Genomic DNA, 18,375 nt, shown 5'->3' with positions numbered 1-18,375 from the left:
TCTTGCCACTCAAACTGTAACTTATTTTTTTCGAACACATGTCACTTGCACATACTTTTACAAAGACACAAGCAAGAAGAGCTAGTGCTCTTCGACGCAATTCAAACCAATGTTGCACCAGTAAAAGATTTTCAGATTCCTTGCTCATCTAACAAAGCAATCAAGAACAATAATGAAAATCAATAAACAAGCCTTAATATTCATATTTCATTATTGCAATAACCATTCTATAAATTAAACCACTCTTTAACGTTTGAATATGCTGTGATGGAGAACAAGGAAACTATATATATGTGCATATACAACTAATAAAATGATATATAGTAAAAGTGATCCCAATCTCTGATAAGACAAAAACATAGAAACCTTTTTCGTGAAAAGAGAAACCTTAGATAAAGTCACAACATAGAAAATGAAGTATTGATGATGGCTCTGTGAAACCGAACCCAAATGTTTTCAAGACACTCAGCAGCTGGGTATTCCTATAATATTGTAATGAACACTTGTACTCTCTTTCTCTCTCTGTCTATACTATTGCATGGCATTAATGTGTTCCAATCTGGTAAGGCAACGATTCAGTTATCATCATGGATCGGCTATGTACGTTCACACCACAGATCACCTAGGGCCCCAGTACTTGTGGGTGATTCAATACCAAAAGAAACCAACCAGTCAGTTGGATATAGCGAAAGGAGCTGATCTTGGCTAATTAAAATTTAAATCCTTACTGGGAGACTGTCCTCACAATAGATTTACAGATTTTAACAGCATCAACAAGAACCCCACCTCCTGATGTTTCTAACAGTGCACGTGATTTAGCCAGTGCTGCAGCTAAGAGGGATGTGGCATCAAAGAACAAAGCCACATCCCAGAACAAAGAACAGGGTGATCTGACGGGAACAAAGCAGAACAAAGAACAAAGAAGACAGATCGAGAGCTCAGAACAGAACAACCAGAACAAAGCCACGCATCTAACGAAAATGAGGTGAGAGCTTCGAACGGAAAGAAAACCAGAACAAGCAGAACAACCACAGATCTCAAAACAGGGTCCGAACGAAAAGAAAACGCATCTGACCTGAGAATGCACGGTGAGAGCTTCGAAGAGGAGGACCTGATGGGATAACGCACGGCGGGGCTTCGAGCACGGCAGACCAGACGCACGGTGAGAACTCCGACAGACCGAGAGCTCCGACAGACTGAGAAGACGCTGGAGACAGACCGAGCTCCTGGAAGAAAAAGAAAGCCAAACGTATTTATTATGTTTCAAGGGCAATAACGTAATTTTATAAAAATAATGAGGGTAAATTAGTCAATAAATTTACCTCTCCCTCCAAAAAACCCCAATTTGGAGGGAGCCAAAATAAGGGGAGAGGAGGGGAGGGGAGCCAAAATTTTGGCTCCCCTCCCCTCCAAAAATTTTAAACCAAATGAGAGAAATGGAACCCCTCCCCTCCCCTCCCCTCCCCTCCCCTCCCCTCCATTTACCTCCAACCAAACAGAGCCTAAAGGAGGGGAGGGGAGGGAAGGGTCTTAAAGCATGTTTGAAATTTGAAAAGTGCTATCCAAATTTCATCCAAGCTCTGGACATGTGGCACAATCCCATGCATTAAAGACTGACGGTTGAGATCGCCTTTGACATCCTCTCATCCCACGCACCTCTCATGAAATCAGTATCCGTGTCTAGACTTTTGAAGTTCTTTTCGGTTTTCTATTGTATTTGGTTAAAGTATTGATTGTCATGTCCTGTTTAAAATGATTAACATGTGATCAAGATGTTCACCCTAGGCGTTGGCTTTGATTTGTGAGTTGTAATGTTAAATATTTGGGAAATATTGTTTGAGCCTTAAATGATTTGTATTAATCAATTCTTTATTGAAAACATCATGTATCAAACCAACAATGCCAATATCTAGGGGTGGAGGCTAAGAAATTAGCAGAAATCACAACTCCCTAATTTTTAAATTTTTTCTTAATAAAACATAGGAGTTATATATTTTTAGTCCCTGAATTGGCGTATTATAAAAGCCTTGAAATGCTATATGTAATTCTCATTTTAATTTTGTAATAATCTTTTATGAACTAACTTAAATATATAATTATCATATGATTTACTTATTTTTAACAAAATAATGTTATAGTTGGTCTTAAAGTATTAATATCATTTGATTTTATTTTTATTTTATATTTGATAAAAAAAATTATAAAAATTATTAATAACAAACTTTATAAAGGACGGCAAGAAAAATTTCAAAATATATTGAATGAAAAACATATCAATTGAAAGAATTAAATAATAAATTCAATAAGCAATTGATTAACTTTTTTAGATTAAACATAATTTTAGATCTCAATGATGCATTTAAATTATTCAATGTTTATGTGAAAGATAAAATTTTCACCAATTCAATGATAGTTTATATTGAGAAAGAAATTTATAAAAAAAGTTTATCATAAACAAGATAATTAATTATTTTTATGCTATAAAAATCTAATGAACAAAACTTAAAAATTGAAGATATATATTTGTTTTTGTAGGGGTGTGTATAAAATTGAATATAAATATATAGGTTAAATATGTTAGTAATATATATATATATATATATATATTATTATGTATGCTTTGTTATTTCGACCCTCTAATAAAATTTTCTAGCTCACGCCTGCCAATATCTAAATTATGTGTATTATCTTGGTGGTCACTTAATTCATTATTGAGTCTGGATATATGTAGGAAACAAATATGACATGCAGACTAAATTGCCCTTGGGAACTTTGATTTCAAGTTGTCTGTAAATTATTACCAAATTTAGATTTCTAACCTTGTTTTTAAAAATCGAACACCATGGAGTAAACCTTTTTATGCTTTAGTAAAGTAGTATTTATCATGGTATAGGCTTGTTTATTAATTTTAATTCTTTTTATTATGGTATAATCCTTTCTATCATGATAATTAGTCTCAAAATTGTTTTATTTAGTTAATAAATCATTTTCTACCATAATAAGCTGTTTAGAAATTAACTTAGTTTTTAATTATCATGATAGACTCTTTTATATTATCATAATAGTAATGAGAAAACAGAATATATATAATTATTAGGATCAAGAATGAATGAACCCCGGCCGCCCACATGAATGACGGATCTTTTGAACTTAACAACTTCCAAAGTACTTACTAATAACAATAATAATAATAAAGAAAAAAAATAAGGAAAAATATATAAATTCACGACTTTAGAAAAACATATAAATTAAAAAGTGAGCGAGCATCGAGTACTACTGTGATGAGATGGAAACTAAACCTACCTTTTAACACACACACGCAACTAATTATACATTAAAATATTTTTTAATGAACTAAAAAAGATTAATTCAATTAATAAAGATTTGAACAATAACTTATAAAATCGAGCATTCAAATCCTGCTTTCGATGCATGGATCTTTTTTTTTTTTTTTGAGCAAATATGCATGGATCTTGTTGGTGGTTTTACATGATATAAAAGGTTTCTTTTTATTAAAAAAAAATGTTGACACGCTCAGGGAAAAAGCGACTTTTCATTTTTTTTTTTTTTTTTACCTCCACAGACTCGGCCTGTTTGTGTTTCTTGTTTTTATCGTGCTTTTGAGAACATTTTTTCAAAATCTTATCTTATAAGTTGAAAATATTAAAAAATTCACTGTTCAAGAAACAGGGCCCACCAAAATTTTTTTAAAAAAATTGTTTTCCCAACTTTTTTTCTGCAATATATTTTTGTCATGCTTATTTTTTCATTTTATATAAAAATAATATTAGTAATATAAAAATTTTCACCAGAAACAAAAAGGAAAAAACTCATTACCTATATCTGAAATTAACAAAAGAAAGAATTATATACTTAATCCAATAAAAATAAAAAATTATATATCATTTATTTTATAATGGACTCTTATTACTAATATTATTAATACTTTGAAATTTGCTTAATTACTTGATCTAATTAAGAGAAAATTACACTCAAATCTCACACAATACAAGTAAATAGTATAAGATTTAGTGACAATTGAACATAGCAAAATGACAACTAATTGTGTTGTCATTTTATTGGGCTAAGTTGTCAATAAATTTTGTGATATTATTGTAAGGGACCTAAACATAATTTTTTCTTTAATCTTACATGTTGAAGATATTGAAAAATTTTACTGTTTAAGAAACAATAAAATTAACCGTAATTGTGGGACTCACCAACACTTTTTTAAAAAAATTGTTTTCTCAACTTTTTTGCTACAATATGTTTTTTTATGCTTACTTTTTTCATTTCGTTAAAAAAAAAAAACATGTTTGACGAGAACTATTAACACTTAAAAATTATTTTTTATATTATACTTATATGATATCATATTAGCATATTTTATATTTATATAGTTTTCAAATGATTTTAAAAATTCTTTTACAGGCAATATGTTCAGAAATAAAATAAGGTGTTTATATTTTTAGTATACAAAAGTAAAAGAAATTTGTCAACAAAAAAGGTTGTCTTTTGATTGCTCACTAATATCCTCCTATTTGATACTCCTTCCGTTTAAAAATATAAAAAATTTTTAATCGAATCTCACTTTCAATAAAGTAGTTACTTATTTTTTAACTAATATTATTTTTTTATATTTATCTTTATTAAACACCCTACAATAAATATAAAGTCATTATCAATAGGGACACTTTTGAAAAACAAAGGTAATGATTACACCTCAAGAAACTAAAAATATTTTATATTTTTAAATATCTAACTCCTCAAAAAATGCCTTATATTTTTTAATAAAGGGAGTAGCAATCATATTTATAGCACAGTCAAGTACTGAATGTGAAATGTGAATATCTCTTTTAACAAGAATTCAAACTTTAATATATTACATTGTGAGGAATTAACCTTTTTTGTTAGGCCTAATCTTTATTACTAAAAAATAATAAGTTGTTATTAAAATAACTTATCATACATTTGTCGTGTGGATAGTTTTATATTATATTTTTATAATACAATGTTAACATATTTTTATCTATGATATCATATTGACAAATTAACATGTTTTTGTATTGTATTTTAATGATAAAATATTAACATTTTTTACATTTTATTTTTATGATATAATATTAATATATTTTTATTTATGGTATAATATTAGCATATTTTTTATTTATTTAGTTTCCAAATTACCTTTTAAATTTTCCATGAATAATAAGTTCATAAATAAAATAAGATGTTTATATTTAGTACGTACAAAATTAATAAATTGTAAAAACTAACAAGTTGTTATTAAAAATAATTCATCAGACATTTACTGCGTGAATGATAAATTTTGCCCGTGGTCTTTTAAAAAAAACGACATTTTTTTTTTGAAATGGCCTATTCTAATGGTTTATGAATAGCTAAAGCTACAGAATTCATTGCTGAGCTATGTTAATAGAGTTTTTGGCTTAAAAATTTATAAACCGTGAAGGTGTAATTTTAAGCTTTCATGAAAGTAAAAGTATGTGTCCATGATTTAAAAGGGGGACTATACATTGTAATATTTCTTGTAAAATTCAGAAAATTATAAGCTCTTTAAATCAATACAAATTATATTTATGTTTTATTTTTTAGAATATGTGTTGTATAAAAATATGTAAACAGTGCTTTATCTTACTTTCACTTTTTTATTTTATTTTATGAGCTTTATTGAATTATTTCAAATTAGTTTATCATAAATCACTAAACTTTATGCAATTATTAATTGTGCAATAGGTAAATGGTTCCATTCATATAAATCTTATCTCCTTTTTTATAATTTATGCAGTATTAGAGTAGTTGATTAACCTAAGTAGATTGATTAGGGACTAATTAATATGCTATAATTTCATAGCAGTCTACTAAAAAATTTCGTTCATTTATTGTTTGCAATATTAACACAATATGCTTATCAACTCTATTTTATAGAATTGGTTAATTGTGACTTTGTTTTGCTATTTTCACGAGCATAGTGGTCATGACAGACAAGTCAGTGAAAGAGTAATAGGACTAGAGAAAATATTTTAATGATAGACAGCAACTTAATCACTTATGCTTTATTTGGGACTAAAAGCATGGGTTAATATTATGATTTATTAATCAATAATTTTACTTTTTTTCAAAAAATAATGGAGAGTTTTTAAATTATATTTTTTGTGGAATTAAAGAAAAAGAGAGAGACGCAATGATGAGATTTATTATTTTTTTAACTTTACATGACTGACTTTCGTTTCTTTTTCCTCAGATAGTTACTTCATCCTGTACTATATTGTGGCATATAAATTTAATATTTTAATGCACATTCTCTTATAAAGATCTTCCATAGCCCAATCAGCAAATATATAAATATATTCTATTATTTTTATTCAACTATTTTCATCATAATTTATGCAATATAAGATGTGTAGAATTTGATAAAGAAAAAAAATTATAATGTGTTATGAGAGACACGTTTTACAAAGTCATAACTTCTCATAAATATGCACACCAACATAATGCCTTGAGACAAATTAAAAAAACAAAAAAGAAAAAGAAAAAAAGAAATAAGTGAATTCTCCATAATCCTCCCCCACATGGCATTTTCTAGTTCTTTCAAGAGAAAACGACAGATAAATCTTTTTAATAAAAAATAATAATTTAATCTCACAAAATAATGTGATAATAATAGTAAAGTTTCAAGAAACTTGATGTTAAATCTTTGTTTGAAATTCTTTTAACACACTTTTGTAATTTAAAAAATTGTGGTCTTTTAAATTAATTTATTCATTGGTAGAACCAAACTTATAAATATTTATATTAAAATTATGAATTATATAAAATTAATTGAATTTTGCTGCATGAAGAAATTGCTAATAGAAAATTGTGATTTTTTAAATTGTTTTAATCATTGATGCTTGTGAATATTTATATTAAATTTTTGAATTATATAAAATTAATTGCAAATGGATAGAAATTTAAAATAATTTCATGTAGAAATTTAATTTCAAAGAAATTTCTTAAAACCTCAAATTACTTATCACATTTTGTGAGGTGGAATTATTATTTTACTAGAGATTTAGGCCTGTTTGAAACTTTTTTTTAACTAAAAAATGATATTTTGTAGAATATATTTTGAAACAAAAAAAATAAAAATGAGTGTTTTTTTTTCATTCTCCCTTATTTCTTAAAACAATAATTCTAAAACACCAAAAAGGTACTTCTACTTTTGTATTTTCCAGGATAACATTTTATTTTTATTTTTTAAAATATTTTTTAAAAACAGTTTATAAAACAAATTTTTTTTATTTTAAGAAATAGAAATAGGCTGCCAAACAACCCATATTGCTATTCTCCGTTCTTTTAAAGCACGTTTGAAATCTGGAAAGTGCTATCCAAATTTCAAGCTCTGGACACATGGCGCAATCCCATGCATTAAAGACTGACGGTTGAGATCGCCTTTGACATCCCCTCATCCCACGCACCTCTCATGAAATCAGTACCCGTGTCTAGACTTTTGAAGTTCTTTTCGGTTTTCTATTATATTTGGTTAAAGTATTGATTGTTATGTCCTGTTTAAAATGATTTACATGTGATCAAGATGTTCACCCTAGGCGTTGGCTTTGATTTGTGAGTTGTAATGTTAAATATTTGGAAAATATTGTTTGAGCATTAAATGAGTTGTGTTAATCAATTCTTTATTTAAAAACATCATGTTTCAAACCAACAATGCCAATATCTAGGGGTGGAGGCTAAGAAATTAGGAGAAATCACGGCTCCCTATTTTTTAATTTTTTTTAATAAAGTGTAAGAGTTATATATTTTCAGCTTCTGAGTTAATACATTATAAAAACCTTGAAATATTATATATAATTCTTATTTTAATTTTATAATAGTCTTTTATGAATATATAGTTCAACTATTACAGTAACTTAAATATATAATTGTCATATGATTTACTTATTTTTAACAAAATGGTGTTATTATAGGTGCTCTTAAAGTATTAATATTATTTAATTTTATTTTTATTTTGTATTTAATGAAAAAAATTATAAAAATTATTACTAACAAACTTTATAAAGCATGGCAAGAAAAATCTTAAAATATATTGAATGAAGAACACATCAATTGAATGAATTAAATAATAAATTCAATAAGCAAGTGATAAAGTTTTGTAGATTAAACATAATTTTAGATTCCAATGATACATTTAAATTATTCAATGTTTATGTGGAAGATAAAATTTTCACCAATTCAATGATAATTTATATTGAGAAGGAAATTTGTAAAAAAGTTTATCATAAACATGATGATTAATTATTTTTATACTATAAAAATCTAATGAACAAAACTTAAAAATTGAAGATATATATTTGTTTTTGTAGGTGTGTGTGTGTAAAATTGAATATAAATATATAGGTTAAATATGTTAGTAATATATATATATATATTATCATATATGCTTTGTTATTTTGACCTTCTAATAAAATTTTCTAGCTCACCCCTGCAAATATTTAAATTATGTGTATTATCTTGGTGGTCACTTGATTCATTATTGAGTCTAGATATATGTAGGAAACAAATATGACATGCAGACTAAATTGCCCTTGGGAACTTTGATTTCAAGTTGTCTGTAAATTATTACCAAATTTAGATTTCTAACCTTGTTTTTAAAAATCGAACACCATGGAGTAAACCTTTTTATGCTTTAGTAAAGTAGTATTTATCATGGTATAGGCTTGTTTATTAATTTTAATTCTTTCTATTATGGTATAATCCTTTCTACCATGATAATTAGTCTCAAAATTGTTTTATTTAGTTAATAAATCATTTTTTACCATAATAAGCCATTTAGAAATTAATTTAGTTTTTAATTATCATGATAGACTCTTTTATATTATGATAAAGTTTTAAAATAATATTTTTTTATTCTTTCAATCATGATATATATTATTCTATCATATTAAGTGTTTTAAAGATTAAATTTTGGGATGTCACTTTATTTGTTTTAATAATTCAGTTTAAAATTTAAGAGTGTTACAATATGCTTATCAATTCTATTTTATAGAGTTGGCCAATTGTGACTTTGCTTCACTCTAGACGAGCATAGCAGTCATGTTAGATTTGGATAATAAACAAGGCAGTGGTAGAGCAATGAGATTAGAGAAGATATTTTCATGATATTTAATTAACAGCTTAATCAATTATGTTTTGTTAAGACTAAAAGCATGGTTTAATTACATTATAAGTCTATTAATCAAGACTTTTTCTTTTCTTTCTCAAGAATAATTAAAACTTTTTAAACTATGTTTTGTTTTTTTGAATTAAAGAAAAAGAGAGACACAATAATGAGATTTATTATTTTTTTGAGTTTTATATGAATGACTTTTATTTCTTTTTTTTTCCCCTATAATTACTTTATCCCATACTATTTTTTTTTGGGATCAACTGTATAATTAAGGCATATAAATTTAATATTTTAATGCATGTGCTCTTGTAAAGATCTCCCATGGCCCAAGCACAAATACAAAGATCTATTTTTTAATTCAACTATTGTATTTATATTTTATGCAATTTAAGAGGTGTAAAATTTGATAAAGAAAAAAATTATAGTGTGTTATGGCCTACTAAAAAAACATCATACATTTCAGGATGAAAGTCACATTTTATTGAGTCAAAAACTTCTCATAAAAATTCACACTAACATAATATCTAAAAACAAATAAAAAATTGAATTCTTCGTAATCCCATCACGCATGGCAATCTCTTGCTCTTTTAAAGCACGTTTGAAATTTTGAAAGTTCTGGACACATGGCATAATCCTATGGATTAAAAACTGACGGTTCAGATAGCCTTTGACCTCCCCTCACCCCCCGCACCTCTCATGACTCATGAAATCAGTATCCGCATCTGGACTTTAGAAGATTTAAAAAAAAAAAAAAAATCTCTTCGCGCCTTTTCCCCCACCTTTTGCCAGCAAGCCTATGTTGATTTTTGGTAATTTTTTATATTTTTTATTTTGGTAAAAAATGTTAGCGATTGAATGAAACAATTGAAGAAATGCATTTCTTGTGTATCAGTATTCAATTATGAGATTCCTTCCTTGTAATGGTTTATATCTTCCCCATCATTCACTAGTAATAGCTTCTTTTCTTATTCTAATTAGTTTTCTCTTTTATGTTATTCTTTATCTGCAATTTTTAGTGTATCATATTCTTTATCTAGTAACAGTTTATCGTATCAAATCAAATATAATAATATAAATATACAAGTGTGGATCATGCATGTGAATTGCCCAAGTTGGATAATATATTAATATAGTTTAATATTAAAAAAACCAAAAGTCTACCAATTGGGTCATAAAGCAGCCATGGTTGTTGGATTATGAGTCTTTAAAAAATTTCAATTCCTCTTGCTTAAACTTAATAGCTTGAAGAGATTTAGCAATACTAAAATTTATCATAATATTATAATTAGATAATCACGAAGAAAAAAAAATCTCTAAAAATTATTACAAACAAAATAGAGCTCTCAAACGAACTTAAGTATGCCATAACATAAGTGATAGAAATTGTTATCCATGTGAAAAAGAAATGCCACTTTCAAGAGAGAAGGAACAATGGAAATTGGGAGAATGATAATTAAACACCTTTAAAAGGAATCAATGTAAAATAAAGATTTGTGTACAACTAAAATTTAAAGGGAAAATTACATTTAAAGACCTTTTAAAAACATTAATCACAATAAAGATCCTAAAATTAGGAAATTTCAGAAAAGAATCATGATCCTTAGTTGACATTAAAATTTGAAAAAATGATAATAATTTTTTAAAAAAATATATAAATAATAATTTGATCCCTCAAAATGCTATAATTCTCCTGAAGTTTCTAAGGACTTTTTTATCATTAATAAATTTATATAAATTATTAAATTATTCTTATTGAAAATAAATGATTTACAACTTTTTTTCTTAAAGTCATAAAAATGCAACAGCAAATTATAACTTCGCATGTTAAATTCTTTATTTGCTGTTACAGTATTACGAATATAAGAAAAAAAATTATGAATCATTTATTTTTAACAAGAGCAATTTGGTAATTTACATAAATTCATTAATGACAAAAAAGTTCTTAAAAACTGTAGGAAAGTTACGACATTTTAAGAGATCAAATTGTCGTTTATATATTTTAGATGAATTTTACTGTCATTTTCCTTTAAAATTTTTTTGATTGAATTTTTTCAGTACTAGTCTTTCATACTTTTAATACTCATATTTTACATTTTTAATAGTCAGCTCAAAAAATTTCAATACTCATCTTTCATGATTTTATAAAATAATTAAAGATAAATATTTTTTCAGTATTAAAAATTTCAAAAAAAAAAAGTATGAAAATGGGAAAAATGAGTAATGAAAAAAATCAACTTATTCTGGATAAAAATTATGATCCTTTTTGGAAATTTTAAACTTTTAAAATTTGTAATTGTAAATATTCTTCTTAGAATATAATTCTCTCAACTTTAAAATTTGAAATTCAAACTTTTATATTGAATGTTTTTACACTGTCCATATTCTGATTTTGCCAGGCTAATTCCTTAACTTGGAAAATAGAATTACAAGTACCTTAAGCGCTAAGGAATCCAAGGAATTTGATTAGACTTACATGGGATGGGACAAGGTTACGTTTAGAATTGGGGGAAGGAAACTTGATCATGCTATGCTTGCCTTCCCACATTGACATTCTTCAATGCAATCATTTCCTTAATATCATCAAACTTGCCTTCCCTTCCTTTCATCTCCTTCTTTCTCTTCCACTTCAACCTTTCACGCGTTCATTCAATTCGTCTCTCAACGTCCAATTGACTCTCTTAATCCAAGGCAAGTCTCACCCCTCTTCATTATTATTTCTCTCACACACTTTTTTTTTTTTAAAATGTGAAATTACAATTTCAAATTTCACAACTACTTCATTTGATTGGTACTAGTCTCCCTACAACTTGTTCTTCCTCTTCTTATTTTTGTCTAGTATAATTTTTAATTTTTTTTAATACAACTATGTAGTGCCAATTGCTATCCAATAAATAATTAAATGTAATTTTTTTAACATGGTTCTTCTTATAATAAAAAAGATTTAGGTATGACAGATCTCAAAAACTCTAGTCATATCATGCATTTAGACTTAAAGAGTGTATATAAAAATTAAAATATAAATTAATCACTAGCAAGATCTTCACATAATTAAATCAATCAGCAGAATTTGATTTCATAATCTTATATATATATATATATATATATTGAGGATTAAATTTTTGTCAAATGAACTAATCTTTGTTGATTTCTCTAACATGAATTTTTCTCTTACAAGGGTTAAACAGGATCTTGTTGACAACAAATCAAATCCATTTTCATTCAATAAAACCATCATTATTTTTTCTTATAAATTTTAAATTTTATCATAAATATACTTCACATCCTTTATATTTATAATACATGGAAAATTTACATGTTGATATATTAATATTATTTCCTATAATATATATGTTAATATAAGTTATGTTATTACCATATCGAATCAGTGATATTTCATGTAAAAAAATAATTATTTTTCATGAATAAAAATAATTATTAATTATAAATTCTAACCTAATTTTATTTAATTTTTGAAAGCAGGGGAAGCTGGCAAAATGCTGAAGAAGCTCAGGCGAAAAGTCAGCAATGCAATTGATGGCCTCAAGAAGGGTACCAAGCAATCTATAAAACCCCTTCAGCCTTTCTCTAAACCTTCATACTCACCATCACCGCCGCCGGAGCCGCCGCTACTGCTACCTTCTCCTCCTGTGACGTTTCCGAGCCGGCCGCTGCGACCTCCTCCTCCTCCGACGTTGTCGTTTCCGATGACTCAGAATCGACCAAGCAGGCCTTTCCTTTTCCCACAAGCCCAGTCCACAGTCCTCCCCGAACCCTCCAATTTCTTCTCCCCCAACCTCCTCTCAGCCCCACTTCCTACAAACTCCTTCTTCCAAAACTTCGTCCTCAAAAACGGCGACCAGGCTGAGTACATTCATCCTTACTTGATCAAATCTTCGAACTCTTCTCTTTCTCTCTCTTACCCTTCTCGCTTCTTCACCTCTGCTTTCATCTACCAGACCTTCAACGCTGATCTCACCATCGGAACAACCCGCCCAGGTTCTAACGCCAACCATGTAATCTCTTCCTATCATGATCTCAGTGTCACGTTGGACATCCCGTCTTCGAATTTGCGATTCTTCCTCGTCAGAGGAAGCCCCTACCTCACCGTGGCGGTGACTCAGCGTACCTCACTTTCGATCAAAACAATCCATGCGATCCTTTCGTTCTCTTCCAACGATTCCCTCACCAAGCACACCGTTCAGCTCAACAATGGCCAGACGTGGTTTATATACTCGTCTTCTTCTATCAATTTGAGTCATACCCTGTCTGAGATTACTTCGGATGGGTTTTCGGGTATAATTAGGATCGCTGTTTTGCCCAATTCAAAGCCGAATTACGAAACGATCCTTGACAGGTTTAGTCCTTGTTATGCGGTTTCAGGGGATGCTTCATTGACGCAACCGTTTACTGTGGAATATAAGTGGGAGAAGAAAGGGTGGGGCGATTTGCTGTTGTTGGCTCACCCTCTTCATCTGCAACTTTTATGTAATAATAATGCACGTGGTGTTACTGTTCTTGATGACTTCAAGTACAGAAGCATCGATGGAGACCTTGTAGGTGTGGTTGGGGATTCATGGTTGTTGAAGACCGATCCTATTTCTGTAACTTGGCATTCTACCAAGGGTGTGAGAGAAGAATCCTATGAAGAAATTGTCTCAGCGCTATCAAAAGATGTTGAGGGTTTAGATTCCACCACAGTAACAACAACTTCATCTTATTTCTATGGGAAATTGGTTGCCAGAGCAGCTAGATTGGCATTAATAGCTGAAGAAGTGGGGTTTCTTGATGTGATTCCTGCAATCAGGAAGTTCTTGAAGGAAACTATTGAGCCATGGTTGGAAGGAACCTTCAATGGCAATGGCTTTCTCTATGACCCCAAATGGGGAGGGATTGTAACAAAACAAGGGTCTAAAGATTCTGGTGCTGATTTCGGGTTTGGTATTTACAATGATCACCATTATCATCTGGGATACTTCCTTTATGGAATTGCTGTTCTTGCAAAGATTGACCCCGCTTGGGGAAGACAATACAAACCTCAAGCTTACTCACTCATGGCAGATTTCATGAACCTAGGCAGAAGATCAAACTCCAACTACACGCGCCTTCGATGTTTCGACCTTTACAAGTTACACTCTTGGGCTGGAGGTTTGACAGAATTTGCAGATGGAAGAAACCAAGAAAGCACAAGTGAAGCTGTGAATGCATACTACTCAGCAGCATTAATGGGTCTAGCATATGGTGATACTCATCTTGTTGCCACTGGATCAACCCTTGCAGCGCTGGAAATTCATGCAGCTCAAATGTGGTGGCATGTAAAAGAAGAAGATACCTTATATGAGCAAGATTTCACGAAGGAGAACAGAGTAATGGGTGTTCTTTGGGCTAATAAAAGAGACAGTGGACTCTGGTTTGCACCTCCTGAATGGAGAGAATGTAGACTTGGGATCCAGGTTCTGCCATTGTTGCCTATCACTGAAGCATTGTTCTCTAATGTGAAATATGTGAAAGAGCTTGTGGGATGGACATTGCCTGCATTGAATAGGGAAGGTGTTGGTGAAGGTTGGAAAGGGTTTGTGTATGCTTTGGAAGGAGTTTATGATAAAGAAGGAGCATTGGAGAAGATAAGAAACTTGGAAGGCTTTGATGATGGAAACACATACACTAATCTCTTGTGGTGGATTCATAGCAGAGGGGATCAAGTTGAAGAGGAAGATGATTACGGTCATGTAAAGAACTGTTGGTTTGGTCAATACTGTCACTAAGAGTTGTTTGATTATCTCCATCTTTTTTTTTTTCCGGCCAAACTATCTCCATCTTTTAAAAGTATACAAAAAGTTCTAAAATTTATGTCATATTGTGCTCCTAATAATGTATCTTTTATATCTCATATACAAGTTTGTTTATCATTGTAGCGGAGTAGTTTTAAATTCATGTCAGTAAAGTCTGTTTTCAAGCTTCTTGTGTATTTCTGGCTTTTCGCTGTTTCCTTTCCCAAATATTTTATATGTTATATATATGTGTGTGTTTATATATATATATATATATATATATCAGTGATATCTGCTAAATTCAAGTCTCATCAGAATGTTATAAAAGATTAAAACTTTAAAATACGCGTATATGAGACTTCATCGAGCTATATATCAATGAAAAATCTTAATCTAGTTTGTACATTTGGTGTTCCTTTGATTAATCATTGATTAGCTTACTCTTGGAAGAAAATAACAATTAAGTCACATTTATATGCTCTTCTCTTAGACTAATTGAATGTATATACTATTTTTTTAATGTAATAGATGAGGATATGTTAGATTTTGAAGGTGTGCCTGTGATTGATGGAGAGATAGCTGGTAGGATAGACGCTGACGGCTGACACGTATATCCATTAGTTATTATTTCATCTTATTTTATAAAATATTTTTTTAATTGATTTGATATCTCAAGTATAAAATATTTAAAAAAATAAAATTTTATTAATGATAACTATTTTAATATTATCTCTTATTATTAATTTCAATATTATCTCTCATCATTTCTCTCTTTGAATAAATTTCATTTCCCGTATCTTGTTAGTGAAAGATAATTTTAAAACTCTATAAAAAAATTAAATTGTAAATTTTATTTAATAAAATTTTATTAGTATATATAATTTTATCAAAAAAATATCTTATAAATTAGGATGAAGGAAGTATAATAACATATTAAATAGTCTATATAAAATAAAAACATTAATTAAAAGTGATTAAGTATCAAAAACTTCTATAATTTTTCAAAATTAACTTAATCAAGCTGAGATCATAGATGGAAAAGTATGAGTAAAGAAATGACACTTTTAGACATGGATCATAAAATATAATTATTTTTTGTAACAAACCATGTATTAACAACGACGAAGATGAATATTATAAATAAGATTAGAGAAATCATGCTTCATGTTTAGGTGAATGTTGGATCAGTTGGGTTTGATTATTGAAACTAATGAATTGACTTTCGGTGGCAGTTCAGAGTTGGAGTGAAATAGCACCAAGAACAAATGCATTAAATACAACCCTGTTGAAACAAATACATTTAATACAATTAATAAAAGCCGCAAGAGAGTAGCATTGATCCATGATGAGCGATTCAAAAGAGTGAATTGTCGATGTTCAAAAATTTGCTTCCATAGCTAACTAGGCTGGGGCTAATGGAGAGTGTTAGTTTTTCATAACATGATGAATTAATATTTAAATTTTTATTAAAAAAAGCATTCATGTTTAATGCTTAAAAATACATCAAACAGGATTACCTCCGATAAATAATACATGTGGGTACAAAAAATTGATATGGCTATTTGACCTAGCATTGTTGAGTCTAATTGATTATAATTTTTTTAAAAATATTTTCTGCATTCACATAGTTTCAAATCTAAGACCTCGTACTTATATGGGCAGTGGGTGTCCTTTAATGTTTAAGCGTCGTGTGAAATACTTTTCCTTACAACATGCAAATTTGCAATACTAGGTCAACATGGTAGTTAATGAGAGACGGATCAACATGTATAACGCTTTCACTTGGCGGAAAAAAAAACAAGAAGGAAAAAAATAATTGTAATACGCTAATACTTACAATGTGTGATGACTTAGTTCATTCAGCTTTATGATAGGTTAGATTTAGACAGTGATGCTCATATAACAATTGTAATATACTAATACTTAACAATGTGTGATGACTTAGTTCATTATCATTGAATAATAAAAAAACATGAAGAGCCAATAAAAAGAAAAATATCAAAAACTATATACTGGCATATTAAAATTATCAATTACTATTAAATAATTGTTAGTAAGTTGTTAAGTGGAAAACTAAGTTACAATAATTGACAATTATTTAATAATAATTTATAATTTCAATAAAAGAGACTTTAGAGTAATTTTATGATTTCATAAAACTTTTATGTCTTTTGATTAATTATGTGAGATCTAAGAGTGATTTTCTCATATGTTTAATTAAAAATATTATTTTTATTTAAATCATTTCCAAAAACTTATTATATGTTAAAGTTTGTAAATTGATTTATAATCTTATCAAATTTGAATATCTCTCCTTTTTTTTTAGATCATGTAAATTATTTTAAATAATAATAATAATAAATAATATAAACAATCAAATTAACAACACATGTGCATGCATTTTTTTTATAAAAAAAAATTGGTCCCCTCACTTCAATTTCAGTGATGGTTTCGCCGCCCGTGACTTATTTAATTTTGGAGGATATAGAAAGTAGTTTAGAGTTGAACGCGTTTGGATGCATGTATATGGTAAGAATTAATTTGTTCAACACACTGGAAAATTAAGTTTGCAAGGCATATATAAAATAATTTTATATTATATATATAGTTTTGGAAATAAAACATAGTTCATAATTGAACATGCTGGATTCTTATTTATAAGCCATAGTCTAGGTGATAGAAGAAAAAAAATAGTAATCAAAGTGAAGAAGCATAAAATGGAAAGTAATGTAGTTTTGGAGAAGGTGCTGGAAAGATCGAGGAAACAAAAGTAGATGGTAATTGAAAAAAAGAGAATATTCTTCTTATTTAGGTTAATAAGAAGAATATTGGAATTAATTGAAATTAATTTGAGGACAAAAGGAGATGGTAATTGGGAAGAAGAATATGAAAATAATTGGAATATGAAAAAGGAGAAAAGGAGCATATTCTTCTTACTTACTACTCTATTTCTATTTATAAGAGAAAATATTATTTTTATCTTTTTTTATATATATGCAAAATTACATGTTTTAATAAGCATTTATTATACATTTTTTAAATCATCTCTCATAATTTATATTAATAAAAAATAATTAATATATGCTTATGTTAATTAACATAGGCTATTTTAGTCCAAATATAATTATTATGATTAATTAATTTTCTTAAACTGTGTGATACAATTTTTTTTAATATATAGAAATTGAGGAAGTAGGTTAATAAGATGAATTTTGAAATTAATTAGAATTAATTAGAGGACAAAAGGAGGAGAGGACAAAAGGGACCAAAGGAAAGGAATTAATTGGGAAGGAAGGACCGAAATAATTGGCCTACCACTATTATATTAAAAAATAAAACAAAAGGAATAGATGGAACAAGCAAATATCGTTTTGCTAAAGGTAGTCACTTGCTAAGAAGAATTTAGAGTTGGTTTGAAGAGATTGG

At 28.6% G+C, this 18,375-nt stretch overlaps 1 protein-coding gene across 1 annotated transcript; it reads left to right on the top strand.

The window, feature by feature from the left end:
* The first annotated feature begins 11,739 nt into the window (after window positions 1–11,739).
* LOC129303644 (glucan endo-1,3-beta-D-glucosidase ARB_01444-like) lies at window positions 11,740–15,146 on the top strand. The gene is made up of 2 exons (XM_054943099.1): window positions 11,740–11,869; window positions 12,662–15,146. Exon 2 carries the CDS (start codon window positions 12,676–12,678, stop codon window positions 14,941–14,943), a length of 2,268 nt encoding a protein of 755 aa, XP_054799074.1. The 5' UTR covers window positions 11,740–11,869; window positions 12,662–12,675; the 3' UTR covers window positions 14,944–15,146.
* The last annotated feature ends 3,229 nt before the right edge of the window (window positions 15,147–18,375 follow it).

The sequence above is a fragment of the Prosopis cineraria genome, unplaced genomic scaffold, assembly GCF_029017545.1.
Source record: "Prosopis cineraria cultivar Desert tree isolate PC_DT_omini unplaced genomic scaffold, ASM2901754v1 PC1, whole genome shotgun sequence".
Lineage (NCBI taxonomy): Eukaryota > Viridiplantae > Streptophyta > Magnoliopsida > Fabales > Fabaceae > Prosopis > Prosopis cineraria.
This window is presented reverse-complemented; position numbering and strand designations above follow the sequence as displayed.

What these genes read in the sequence shown, in the direction of transcription:
- LOC129303644 (XM_054943099.1), top strand. Translation starts at nt 12,676, where the DNA reads ATGCTGAAGAAGCTCAGGCGAAAAGTCAGCAATGCAATTGATGGCCTC.